The sequence below is a fragment of the Simochromis diagramma genome, unplaced genomic scaffold, assembly GCF_900408965.1.
Source record: "Simochromis diagramma unplaced genomic scaffold, fSimDia1.1 OVJJ01000091.1, whole genome shotgun sequence".
Classification (NCBI taxonomy): Eukaryota; Metazoa; Chordata; class Actinopteri; order Cichliformes; family Cichlidae; genus Simochromis; species Simochromis diagramma.
This window is the reverse complement of record NW_024386901.1, coordinates 1,757,664-1,770,323: the sequence shown is the minus strand read 5'-3', so window position 1 is coordinate 1,770,323 and position 12,660 is coordinate 1,757,664. Positions and strand designations below refer to the sequence as shown.

The following is a 12,660-nucleotide window of genomic DNA, read 5'->3' as shown; positions in this document are numbered from 1 at the left end:
ACCAAAGTGAGGTCCTCTCTTGTAAAAAACAAAAAACCCCACACTGTGCTAAACTACATACCACTCAGCTGCAGTCCACACTTTTTAGGCGACTCCTCTAAGACAGTACGGACTATACTCATAACATACGGAGGTAGGACAGAATGAGCAGCTGCTTCACTGTATGGATTTATTTTTTTATTTTTTTTATTTAATTACTCACTATTTACACACTCCATTTCTGACTCTACAATGTCTCAGCTACAAGCATGATAAATAACCCAATAGCCTCTGTGCACTTCTGGCATCTGAACAACTGAATTACTTTTCTTGTCGATGGCAACACTCCCACCAAAACCAGGAGAATCCTTTGCATCAGCATGTTGCACAGTCACAGCAGCTAACACTCCCGTAAGCCTTGTCCACATGCCAGAACTATGTCCCAACCACACTGCTGATGGATCAGAAACTGTGAAAGTGCCAGTTTGAAAGCAGTACACACAAAGACTTGGCGTGGGTTACTGACTCTTAATGTCAATGAATTTCCTATCACATGCAGAAAGAAATAAAAAAAAAAAAAGGTCCCAATTCAAGTAATTTTGAAAATGAGGGCATCATTTAATGTTCTTGGCCTGACATTGCATCCAAGGTTGATCTTACGAGACTCGTTACCCAACAGCTCCTAGGGGGCTGTTCCTACGCACACAGCTGCAACACATAACCAGCTACCTCATTTTTGTCGGGCTGACCGCAGCACAAGATTGTGGATGTTTGCTACACTGACTGGGCCTCAGTTTTAACACCAAACCCTTACTCAACTATTATTGATCACCACAATCATTTTTGATCAAGTTTCTGTCATTAAACTGGATAAACAGGAATTCAGACCCAAATAGCTTTTCACACCGTTACTGTGTAGCTGTTACTTTAAATATAATTACTCATGTTAATGTATTGATAATGTGCTTGTGAAAAATGAAGTGTGTTTGAAGTCTGAAGAGGGAACAGTGTTTGTGCAGTAGATGCGGGGAAAGCATGGGAACACTACCATATGGTGGTGTGTATATGTGTGTGTGTGCATGCGTTTAACAACAAGACTGACATCTGTGCGTATGTATGAGAGTGCAGCCATATGGGGCATATGACGTGCACACACTGTACACCATGTATTCCACATGATAATACCTCACAGCAACATCCCAGTGGCACATTTTAATGTAATTTTCTAAAAAGCCATGTGGGCGTCCTAATGAGGGATTTTAACACTTGACAGGGTGGCCTAGAAAGGATCGTCCTCTCTTGAGATGAAAGAAAAGCTCATCGGTTCAACAGACAGGCAACAGTAAAAGAGGAAAACGCTAAACAGACGTTAAACAAGCGAGGCTAAAATGATTGTTTGTGTTATTTCTCCCACATGTTTTAGTTCAGAAAATGCATTGTGCAGATATCGACTTCAAGTTATCACTGACTAATATGTTTGTTTGTTTTTTAAAGTTGTGTCTGACCAGTAGTCCAAAGACATGAAGTTACAGTAAAAAACAAAACAACAACAAACAGTCCAACACCACCACATTCTAACAGGCTGACTTGTAGAGAAATCTCTACGATGTATGTTTTGCCATTTTTAGTTGCAAAAAAAAAAAAAAAAAAAAAAAAAAAATACCTGAAACAATTCTTTATATAAAGTGTTCACTATATTGTACATGAGACTCCAGCTGTAGATTTGTGTGTATGCATGTGAGCAAGAGCTGTTTTAACATTTGTATTTGTGTGTGTCTGTGTGTGACAGAGAGAGAGTGGGACAAACTGATGAAGAACCATGCCATGTCTTCTTGCTGATAGCTGTTAACAGATAAAAGCAGGCGGTCTCAGCCGTTTACTGACCACAGTCTATTCTGTTACTGTTGACTCACTCCAGCTGATAAAACTTAGAGAAACACATAATATCTTTTTGTTCCACATACACGCAGCAACAACAACGCTCAGGTCATGGCATCAAAATTTGATTTATGCAATCAGCGTAGAGCTGGGCGATATATCGAGTTTTTTAAAAATATCGATATATTTTCATACGAGATATAAGATGTGACAATATCGTTTATATCGATATAGTCTATGTTATAATTATACTTGTGGAGCCGCAGGTTTGCCTCTCTTTCGTCCACTTTTGTCTCTACACAACGTTACTCGGCCTCGCCTCTCCTTCACTGAACACAACTCCCCCTCCCCCATAGCTTCACCTGCAGGCAATGACAAGATGAAAGCGGAAAATCTCCGTTAGCGAGTTACCGTGCGTGGGGCTGGACGGCGTCAACGTGTTAGCGAGCTAACCGCGCTAACGACATGCAGCCCGGAGGGGCTGCACGGCCTAAAATCCTTTCATTTTCTCAAAAATCGACAGTGCGCCTTATGTATGAATTCTGGTTGTGCTTACTGACCGCGAACCGATTTTATGTGGTACACAGCGCTCAGCAATCTGTCAAAAAATGTTTTAATATGACTTTGCTTATGGAACTCCAAAGTGTTCAAAAGCTACGGAGCTGCACCGCTTGATGGATTGTCGGAGGATTACGGCTACCGAGGAGGAGCCTCGCGGAGTGATACGTACTGTGTGTGTATAAGGACCACAAATGGCACCTGTTCAGAGACGTGGTGCAGCTGAGAAATCTGTCTCTTTGTTATTATGCTCAGCGTCTATTAGTTTACATTTTGACTGCACAATTGTGAGCTTTTTGTTATGCACAAAAACAACATTGTTTTCTTTTATTTATGGACCATGATTATTTAATAAATGCTGATAATTTATTTTTGAGTAATTTCTTCATGTACATCTACGCTGTATGTAAATAAAAGTGCCCGTATGACATCTGGGACACAGTGTGACTAAGAACTCTTTTTGTTCTTAACTTATGGCTTTTAAAAAAAAAAAAAAAAAAAAAAAAAAAATCGAGATATATATCTTATATCGCCATCCAGCTAAAAAATATCGAGATATGAATTTTGGGTCATATCGCCCAGCCCTAAATCAGCGTGTCAGTTTTTCTACTGTCTATGTCATAAACTCATTATAGTCTATTCTAAACAGGACTCCCGTTAAGTACACACAAGTGTGTGCGCTAACAGTCACATAGCTTGTTGTAGTCAGACAACATGTTGAAACACAGCTTGAACTTGTTACGACACAAACATGTTTAAAGTTAAATAGCTATGATAAATAAATACATTATTAATGTAAACTTTACAAAATTCATGAGTAAATTTCACAAGCACCGCTTTGAGTGATGGCACAGGAAGATCCCTTTGCTTTCACTTGGTCGACAACAAAAGTAGCTGTTTGTAGAAAATCATGCCTGACTGCAACATGACACCTCATGGATTTGTTTATGTTAACGTAGACTGTTAACAATATTAACCTTATGACTTCCATCCACATGATCAGCATGTCTCTGGGGACAGCTTTTTATGATATCTTGACTGACAGGCATTAATATGGGACCAGACACCATTACCACAAATGAACACTGGACTTTGCCTGGAGAATCAGGTTGTGACATTGACCAAACATGGAAATTCTCTAATGTAGCACAGACCAGTATAGAGTCCACATGATACTACTAGAAATAGTCTGTTTGGTATTCAGCTGCGAATTTAGAATTACCTGCACTAGGGCTTGAATCAAAACCAACACTCAGATCCTCTAATCGAACTAATTGTTCCCATGTTTGTTATTTCTGCTTTTTTTTTTTTTGTTTTTGTTTGTTTTAACTTCTGTTAATACTTCCTCACTATGTACTGTCTGCTTCAAAGCACACAAGCATGTGTGTGTCGTCACACGGCTCCAGGCTTTAACATGCAAACATCATGGAGGAAAAGTCAAATACTGAGCTCTACTAGCTTGTACCAAATAAAAATTGTGTGCCTGTTATTTGGACATACTTTAGTAAAGACAACATCAAACAAAAAAAAAGAAAAAAAGAAAAGAAGAACACAGAAAACTGCATAAGGTAACAGCGGCAATCTGTTACAACACTTGAAAAAAATCATATTATCGAAAAAATGTATATCTCCTAGCTTTAGGAGTTGAGCAAGAACAGAAAACTATGGGGTTCATGTGGCTTTTTAAAGAAGGTTAAAGACAGTTTATTGTCCAATCTGGATACACGGGGCATCTGTCTTCTCAGGGGCATCTCTGTCAGGTACTATATAGAAAAGTAAAGGTCTGCAGGGCATGTGTGAAAACAGCCATGAAGAGAAAGATCCATAAAGTTGAGTGGAGCTACAGAGAGCAGAAATATTTATTTGCACTGCAGATGAGCTGAAACACTATATACTATATCAGTTTTTGTAATAAGATTCCATCTAAGGAGACTCTGGAGAAATGGATCCTGTGTGCCTGTAGCTCCAGTGTTTACCAGCATCCTCCAGTCCCTGCATGTTATTCATAACAAGTAGTGACAGCTAAATAGTAGGCTAGTGTGTACAGGCTCAGGCTGCCCACGCAATACAGCCCACCTGTTGACTGTTAGTGTGTGTGAGGGAGGAACACTCTCAGACAGCCATAATTAAAAGCTGTTGGTAGCTAAGCTGGTTAACAGAGGCTTTAAAAGGCAACCGGGGGCTATGCTGCCACCTTCAGCGCTTCATCATCATGCATGATCTTTCCATTTATCTCATCTAACACCTGCCCTCTGTCAAGCTTCATCTCCTCACCTCTGCCTCACCCGTTTTCCATTCATCGTTTTGCTTTCCTAGACCCATTGTTCTTCCACACCTCTTTTTATTCAGCACATTAATGACTAGTGTGTTTTGCTTCGGGTTTGTTCAAATGGCTGTTTGTATTTTCGCTCTCAAAGTCAGGTATTATGGATTCACAGTAAAAATCCATACATCAGCGCAGGGAAATTACACAGTAATGAGGGCTGATGTGGTCTTAAGTGGGAGAGGATAGCATGGAAGATCTCGCTTTGCCTGCAGTTATGCAGAGAAAAAAAACAATACATCCAAGCAAGAATAAAAAGTGAAGGGCAGCACAAATCTAATACTTTCCTCCAGCTCAGGAAACAGCGAGAAAATAAAAAGGTGGATTTTTCTTCCTTTTCCCTCAAATTATTATTATACTTTGGTTACCATTGGTTACCAATACAAACAAAATTTGTGGTGGAGCCACAACATACAATTTTTTCCATCACATATATCCTTTATAGGGTCATCCCATATCATACCTTCTGTGATAACCAGTATGAATTTAGGCAGTATATAACAGTGTTCAGCAGCTATTTTGTGCTTCTACTTAAAACCTTCCAGTTAACAGTTTGTGCTTATATTTGACTTGTGCTGTGTCACTTGCAATACTACTGACAGAGCATTATATCACTATAATAAAATAAAGCTGCAGGCACCTTGTTTCATTAGATTTACACTTTATATGAGGCAGTATGCCATCAGTAATAAGGATGGAAAAGTAATCCTTCATTTACTTATAAATGCTGCTGCCTGAAAGCTGAGTGCCAATAAAAGCATTCAGTATTTTTTTCCCTACACTGTCAGAAATATAACTGCAAATTTTCTTAAAATGTAGTCTGTCAAATGTTGAGGCTATACTGCCCGCCTCTTACTGGTTTCTTTGTAAAACCTGATTGGTTGGCCCTACAGTAAACTTCATTTGGTTGGCTGTGCGGCACAAACTAACCCCTGAGAAGGAGGCTCACTAACAGTCACAGCTGGGACAAATTAACATTGTTCAAAACCATGTGAAAGTGAGCGTTAACTATATTACTAATGGTAACATAATGGGGATTGGAAGGCCCCAGCTAATGTATTTCACTTATATCATGAAGTTCTTTATTATTTTATGTATAAATAAATGTATCAATATTGAGAATGTGTTTTCGAAAGTGTTAGATCTGAGTACTAATCAGTGGAGAGGCAGTGAGAATTTACTGTAAAGTAAGTTTGATGGATTTCTGATCAATACTATAGTAGTATTATTGTATTACTATTGTAGTAGTAATTCTTGTGAATTGCAAATAGACAGATATACATCTCGCCACAGTGTTAGCTCATCAGTCTGTGGATGAGCTGAAAGTTATTTGAAACCATTAGATGCATCAATTTTGAGATTTATTTTTTTTTACTTTTTGCCAGCTCACAATAAATGTGACACAAACTACCTGCCACTGGTGTCAGTCAACATCGTCAGTATTGGCCGATACAGATACTGTATATCAGTCCATCACTAATGATGACCATCAGTATGATGGCATCCAGCTTTGTCGAATGATTTTCCAGATTCTGGAAACTGGTTGCAGAGATTTCCTCCCATTCAGTCCCAGCAACATTAGAGAGGTCCATACATAAAACTGCTGAATGGAACCTTGCAGTTTTTACACCACACCAAGCTTCCATTGAAATATAACTGAATCGTTTGGATGGTTAAAATCACATCATACGATTATTTCTCCAAATCACTAAGTTGTAGATCACAATGAATAAAAGTTTACAATTAAAATGTTAATGTTTTATCTACAAATTTTGAAAATATAGCTGGTAAATGCACTGAAGCAGTGACTGAATGTAGGGTGGGGAGAGGAGGTGGAAGTAGTGCTGATCTTCACACCCTCCCTCTAATTAGATTTAGTGACTTGATAATTCCCATTATATAAATGAAAATGGCTGTGTAAAATATTTATAGCCTCCAGCGAGGGCTCACTGCCCCCTCTCTACAAGCCCCTGGCCCTCAGGGACACCAACGCCAGGAGGGGCAACATGTGCAAAACGCCGCAATAAATCAATAATGTACGATCCCCCGCTGCATCTCACACCCTAGATTAAAAGGCCTGATGCCTGCTCATTCCTACAAACACACACACACAGCAAACAAGTAAACAACACATTCTGCATTCACCCAGGCAGACATGTCGCTGAAACTTCAAATATTTTCATTACAATGATCATCAAGTGAAATGAGTAGAGAGAAGTGGGTCTCTCTACAAACGCTGGCTTTGCGTGTGGCCTCTGTGAGCAGCTAAACTTTTGGCTTCGACCCGGCAGATGAGGATGGGTAAAACAAACATGTCGACTGTAATGATACACGATACGCACATCACAGTCAAGCCAGGCTCCCAACATCTGAAATGTCAAAGTGGCTACAGTCTAACTGATCAAGACCTAAACCCGGCAACCTCGAAAGGGAGTCTTTTCCCTTTAATTCATTTTTTAATTTTAAGTGGGCAGCACACAATCAAACATGTGTCATAAATAATGACACATGCACACAGTATATTAAAACAAAGGGTAGACATTTTTTAACTGATTTACTGCCATGGGACTGCAAGCCTCCACCAACTAGGGCTGTGCGATATGACCAAAATCTCATATCCCGATAAAGGAATTCTATCGTCCGATAACGATATAAATCACAAAAATGTAACAATCTCCAATCTCTGTAAATTCTGTGAATCTCGGGTAGCTCGACTTGCGTGAAGTGTTTCCAGCTGCGTGTCATGTAGCTGGAGTCGAATGTTTTAACAGATGCATGAAACGATACATTTTTAGACATAAGTTGTAACGGCCGCCGTTTTCTTTGTGAGTATTTATTACACGGTGTGCTGCGGGGAAAAGCCTATTCTAACGTTTGAGTCTAAGGTTTATTTTTTAGCACCTGGCGGCTCTTTTTTTTATTTTTTTTTTAAATAATCTGCTCTTTCACGTGATTCATGTGAAAAATCTCAACAGGATCTTGAGCTTTATTGTGAAAGGTTTATGTGGAACATAAACAAGCGGACGCGATGCTGTTACCGTCATTGTTGCTAACGACAACGCATTAAAACAGGCGCTTGTCCGTCCCTAGTGTGGTTATATTAAATATAAGAGAAAGAGAACTTTAAGAAATTAATAAAAACTACAGTGACCATCAAAACCATGAAAAAAATATTGCCGTAAACAGTTTATTTTGCGACACCACGAAACAAACGATAGCGTAAAATGAAATGATAGACGTTTTTATATCGTCATCTGATATATATATCGTTATATCGAACAGCCCTACCACCAACAAATCAAGCTTACATCATTGTCTAGACTCCTGATGGTTATATGTACTGCAAGAAATAGAAGTTGGCATTGGCGGCCAAAGATTAATGTCTCTAAATGTAGAACAGTTTTAGCATTAGGCAATCACCAGAAAAGTGATTTTGCAGAACATAAGAAGTTTGTCAATTTCTGTTAAAAGCTGCATAAAAGTTCTTGGGATTTGAACAGTAATAACTTACATTATGCAAGGTCACATTCAGCTTGATCTCAGATGTTGCTTTAGTCTAGGGCTGCCACGATTAGTCGACTAGTCACAATTACGTCGACTATCAAAATCGTCGACAGCTAATTTAGTAGTCGACGCATCGTTTGAAGCTTTGTAAAATCCCAAAAGACGCAGGAATAAGTAGTAGGATTTAAGAGTGTAATAACGGACTAAAACAGAAGATGGCAGCACTGCATGTACAAGGATGCCAGCTGCCGTTAAACCCCGAAGAAGAAGAAGCAGTGTCCGGTCCAACCTATCCAGAATTCACAGCGTGGCCCAGCTCAGTTTCCAACAATGGCGGCAGCTAGTTAGTTTTAATATTACTCTTATTATTCTTTCTGGGTCACAAAATAAACATTTAACATATTTTCAGGTGAGAATGTAACTGTGTAAACCTCAAATATCTGCTTAGTTTATCAAGACACCACATATTTTCAAAAGCGCTCCGACGTTTTCGGAGACGTCTGTTACCCACTAGCTCGATAGCTAGCCGGGGTTCAAGGCTCACTAGAGCCCGTGAGAACACCGGACTCCCGGCAAATCGTTTTTGAACCCACCGCCGTCTTTCGCTACTCAGGTTAAATATATATAAGTCACTTAGATAACTTACAAATGTTATTGTTTGGCTTTTTTCAGTATTTTATTTGTTCCTGAGTAAATCGGTTTGGCTGAGATCAAAGTTAAAGTTTTTACACAGCTGAATAAACGTCAAGCAGACAGCTGATTATCAGAAGTGTGAGATGCTCGAGAATATACTCCGGTGTCCTGTTATATTTTAGATAGCAAGGAGTTTATTAAACTTCACCGAAACAATCTGCAAATTTCATTAAAATTTAATAAACTATCATCTTGTCTTTATTTTTAGTTAGCACATACCTTAAACACTTAACGCTGTAAGCTAATGATAGTTATATAAGAGCAGATGCATGCTGGTGCAATAAGCTGTACGTTTGACGTTCAATGGATGCATGATCTGATTAGTCGACCAATTGAAAAAATAATCGGTGACTAGTCACCTATCAAAATAATCATTTGTGGCAGCCCTACTTTAGTTCAAGTGTCCTTATAGTCAAGATCCAACCAAATCCAAGCTCAAGATTATTGTGAAGGTAGGGTGTGGTATTGTGTTTCATTATCAAGGTTATCTGATGAGGGAATATAAAATTCTCAGTCACAGTACAACATGTGAAAATGTGAGGAAAGAAAAAAGAATTTCATTTCAATTTCATTTCACTGTTTTTGAAGAATTCACCCTCTGTTTTTACAGCAATCAATTTCTGGGCTGCTTCCTAACACAGACTCGTTTTGTACAACCCCCTCTGACCTACATGAAAGAAGAAGGAAGGAAGCAGTCAGTAGCAGGGGTCGTCCATGTTGGGTTAGGGGTGTGTACTTGCCATTAAAACACTGCTTAAGGGAGGATTACGATCTAGTGCAAACTCACTTTTTAATGGCTTTCCTGGGGCTAGCTAGCTTATAGCCTGTCTTGCCTTTTGAGGGTCTTTCTTTGTGCCCCAACAAGACAAATGCTTTGCAGACCTTTCGGGTCACCTCAATTGTTGATGCGTTTTTCCTGTCTACAGTTTCTTCTTTTGTTGCTTATTAGCTTGGAGCTGAAGGAGTCAGGCTAGCTTATGTGCTCAATGGTTATAGGTATGCCTTCAGGGGGAACTCAGCTTTAGCTTGTAATCCAAAGTGACATTTAAGCATTTTCAGAAAACCAGAATGCATAAATGAAGCAGTGAAAGGGCTGATGTGTTTACTATTCAACCGCTAGGCTTAATGTCAAAGTGCATTGTAATGTAACCAGAGTGGGAGTTCCCCTCAAGGGTAGCTTGGGTGTCGTTTTTCTAGACTGGAGGTGAACAAAGTGCCCATCACTCAGTCCTCTCCCAAATCCTCTTTTATCCCTTTGTTTTCACTCCCGATGGTCAATTTCAATAATCTGCACTTTCATTACAAATTTCTCCTTCACTCCTGCACCCCTCCCCCCATCTATCTGTCCATAGCGCTGTCTCCATCCTCCCACCACACAATTTCTCCAGCAATTCCCATCTGATCTGGCTCAGCACCATCTCTGATTGTTTCGCAGAGCTAACCTCTTTACGTAAGTATTCAAATTTGTTGTAAAAGCCTGTAACACTACCCCAAATTATTTCATATCACAAACCCTCCGAAGGCATCTTTATGGACAGGAACATTTTATCGTCTTCTGCTCTTCTGTCATTTTTATCCTTTTTCTTATGAGCCGTTTCATCATTTTGCATCTCTTCATCTTTCTATTCTATTACCTTGTGTCTCATGCTTCACCTCCCATCCTCTTGCTGCTTCTCCCCCACAATCTCCTCTTTCCAGGAATTGTGTCTGGCCTAATTCCCCATTACCGAGATTGATGGGCCAAAGGTTCAGTCCTGTCGCTCTCTGGCTCAAGAAAACCGTGTAAGCAGCCAGCGTGTATGTGCAGCAGGATCATAAAAGCCCCGTAACGTCCAGCTTCCTGCCCTTGCTTTAGTTTTTAATGATCACTATCTGCTCCATCTGTAATCTGCTTTGAACCCATTATTATTATTTGCTTGAGGTTTATAGCGATGCATTGAGCTGGTTCACCAAACTAAGGCTGGAAAACCACAATTGACTTTTACTAAACATCTGGTTCTGTTAGATCTTGGTTAGTATTTAAATCTGGAATAAAATTCTATATTTCTTCATAATCACCGCCTTTAATTTTGTTTATATCATGCTGAGGAGTTTACATTGCGTTTCTAAAGTAATATTAAAGTAATAGACAGAAAATACATCACAGCCATCAAAATATAATCCTGTTATTTAAGCGGCAGTGCAATCTCAGCCTCTACACGTTTGTGTCACAACAAAATGAAAGCTCCCAGTGTCCTTCAGTTTAAAAATAGAGCAGAGAAAGCCCTCTTTGTGGGTTTTTTCCCCCTCAACAGACAGGACAATCCCACAAAGTGGACGACTGTTGTGCCTCTGTGCATGCATGTGTGTTATCCCAAAACTCTGTGTTGTCCTACAAAGCATTACTTCTGACTAGTAGAGCTGAAAAGAAAGTCTAGACTCATGTAATTCATGTCACCAGTACTACTGCCTCCAGCTACACTTGAGGAAAAGGAAAAGAACAATGGTTTCGGTTTTCCAACCAGAACCCAAAACCCATCCTGAGCTTACAGCCAACCATTTTTCTCTGACAGAAGCTTTAGCCTGAGTATTCAATGGAGGAAAAACCAAGAGCTCAGCAGATACTGTACATAAAATGATGATCCTCAGGTTGTGTGGTTAATATCTTCTTGAATGTTATATTTGTAAGAGACAAATTGACTCACTGTGATAAAAACAAACAAACTAATTGGTGTTTATATGTGAAAGCCCCTGAAACTTCAAGGTTGTTCACATATACAGGAAACCTAAATTTTGCATTGTCTTTATCCTAGCCCCAGAAATCAGAAGTGTGCATAAGTGTGAAACAACCCAGACAAACCCACTGTCCAGCAAATGCATTAGCTGGGCAAATTTAGAGCTAACTGAATGGGCTGCCATCTTCTAACATCCTCAAGTCATTCATTTCTTTTATAATCATTTGCAAAATGCAAATCCAAACCTTCAGGAACCTTACATGCTGCTGACATGAGCAATTAGATCCTTGCTTTGCCCATAGCACAGAATTAAAAAAAAAAAAAAAAAGATACAAACCTAAATCGATGCAACAACTCCCCCAAAACCCTGCAATCTGATGATTGGGAAAACCTTGCAGGACTTAAGAATAGCAATACAGGGAGTAACTATGACATGACTCTAGTAAGTGAACCATTCATTCCTGATGTAGGTACTAACCGGTTTGGGCATCTTTCTCCGCTCTCCTGTCCCCTGCTGCTGATGAAACAGAAAGAAGTCGTCCTCCGTCTTCCTGCCTCACTCCGGGGCACCAGCGCCTGAGACACAAAGCAACAATGAAAGCAAATGTCAACAAATAAGAGAAAAAAAACATCATAAGGTAGACGTAGCCCCAGGGCTCTGCTGTAGTGTGTTTCTTCTATATTTCTTGGTTCTCTTATAGTACAATTATACATTTGTGCTGAAGACAGAACAGTGCTATGATTAGAAAACAGAAAGATAAAAAACAAAGGATCTGCTGATTGGGTTCATGCTGACAACAGTTTGCACTGCGTTTCCTTTCACTATACCAACCACTTCCTTACGTGGTAATTTTTCTAATATACACTTCACAGCCCTGTGAGAGCTGGGATACACTCCAGCTCCCCCACGACCCTGAATTAGATAGGTGGAAGACGATGGATAAACGGATGGATGGATGATTTCACAGCATCTGCTGTAACAGATAAACCTCCCACATTTTAGTCACACTG

At 39.6% G+C, this 12,660-nt stretch overlaps 1 protein-coding gene across 4 annotated transcripts in view; it reads right to left on the bottom strand.

The window, feature by feature from the left end:
• LOC120735391 (radixin) overlaps window positions 1-12,660 on the bottom strand; it is a 42,020-nt gene that overhangs the window by 17,348 nt on the left and 12,012 nt on the right. For all 4 annotated transcript variants that reach the window (XM_040034736.1, XM_040034738.1, XM_040034735.1 and 1 more), the window contains exon 2: window positions 12,128-12,225. In XM_040034736.1, the coding sequence (XP_039890670.1) occupies window positions 12,128-12,139 (12 nt within the window). In that variant the 5' untranslated portion in view covers window positions 12,140-12,225. The remainder of the gene's footprint in view (window positions 1-12,127; window positions 12,226-12,660) is intronic.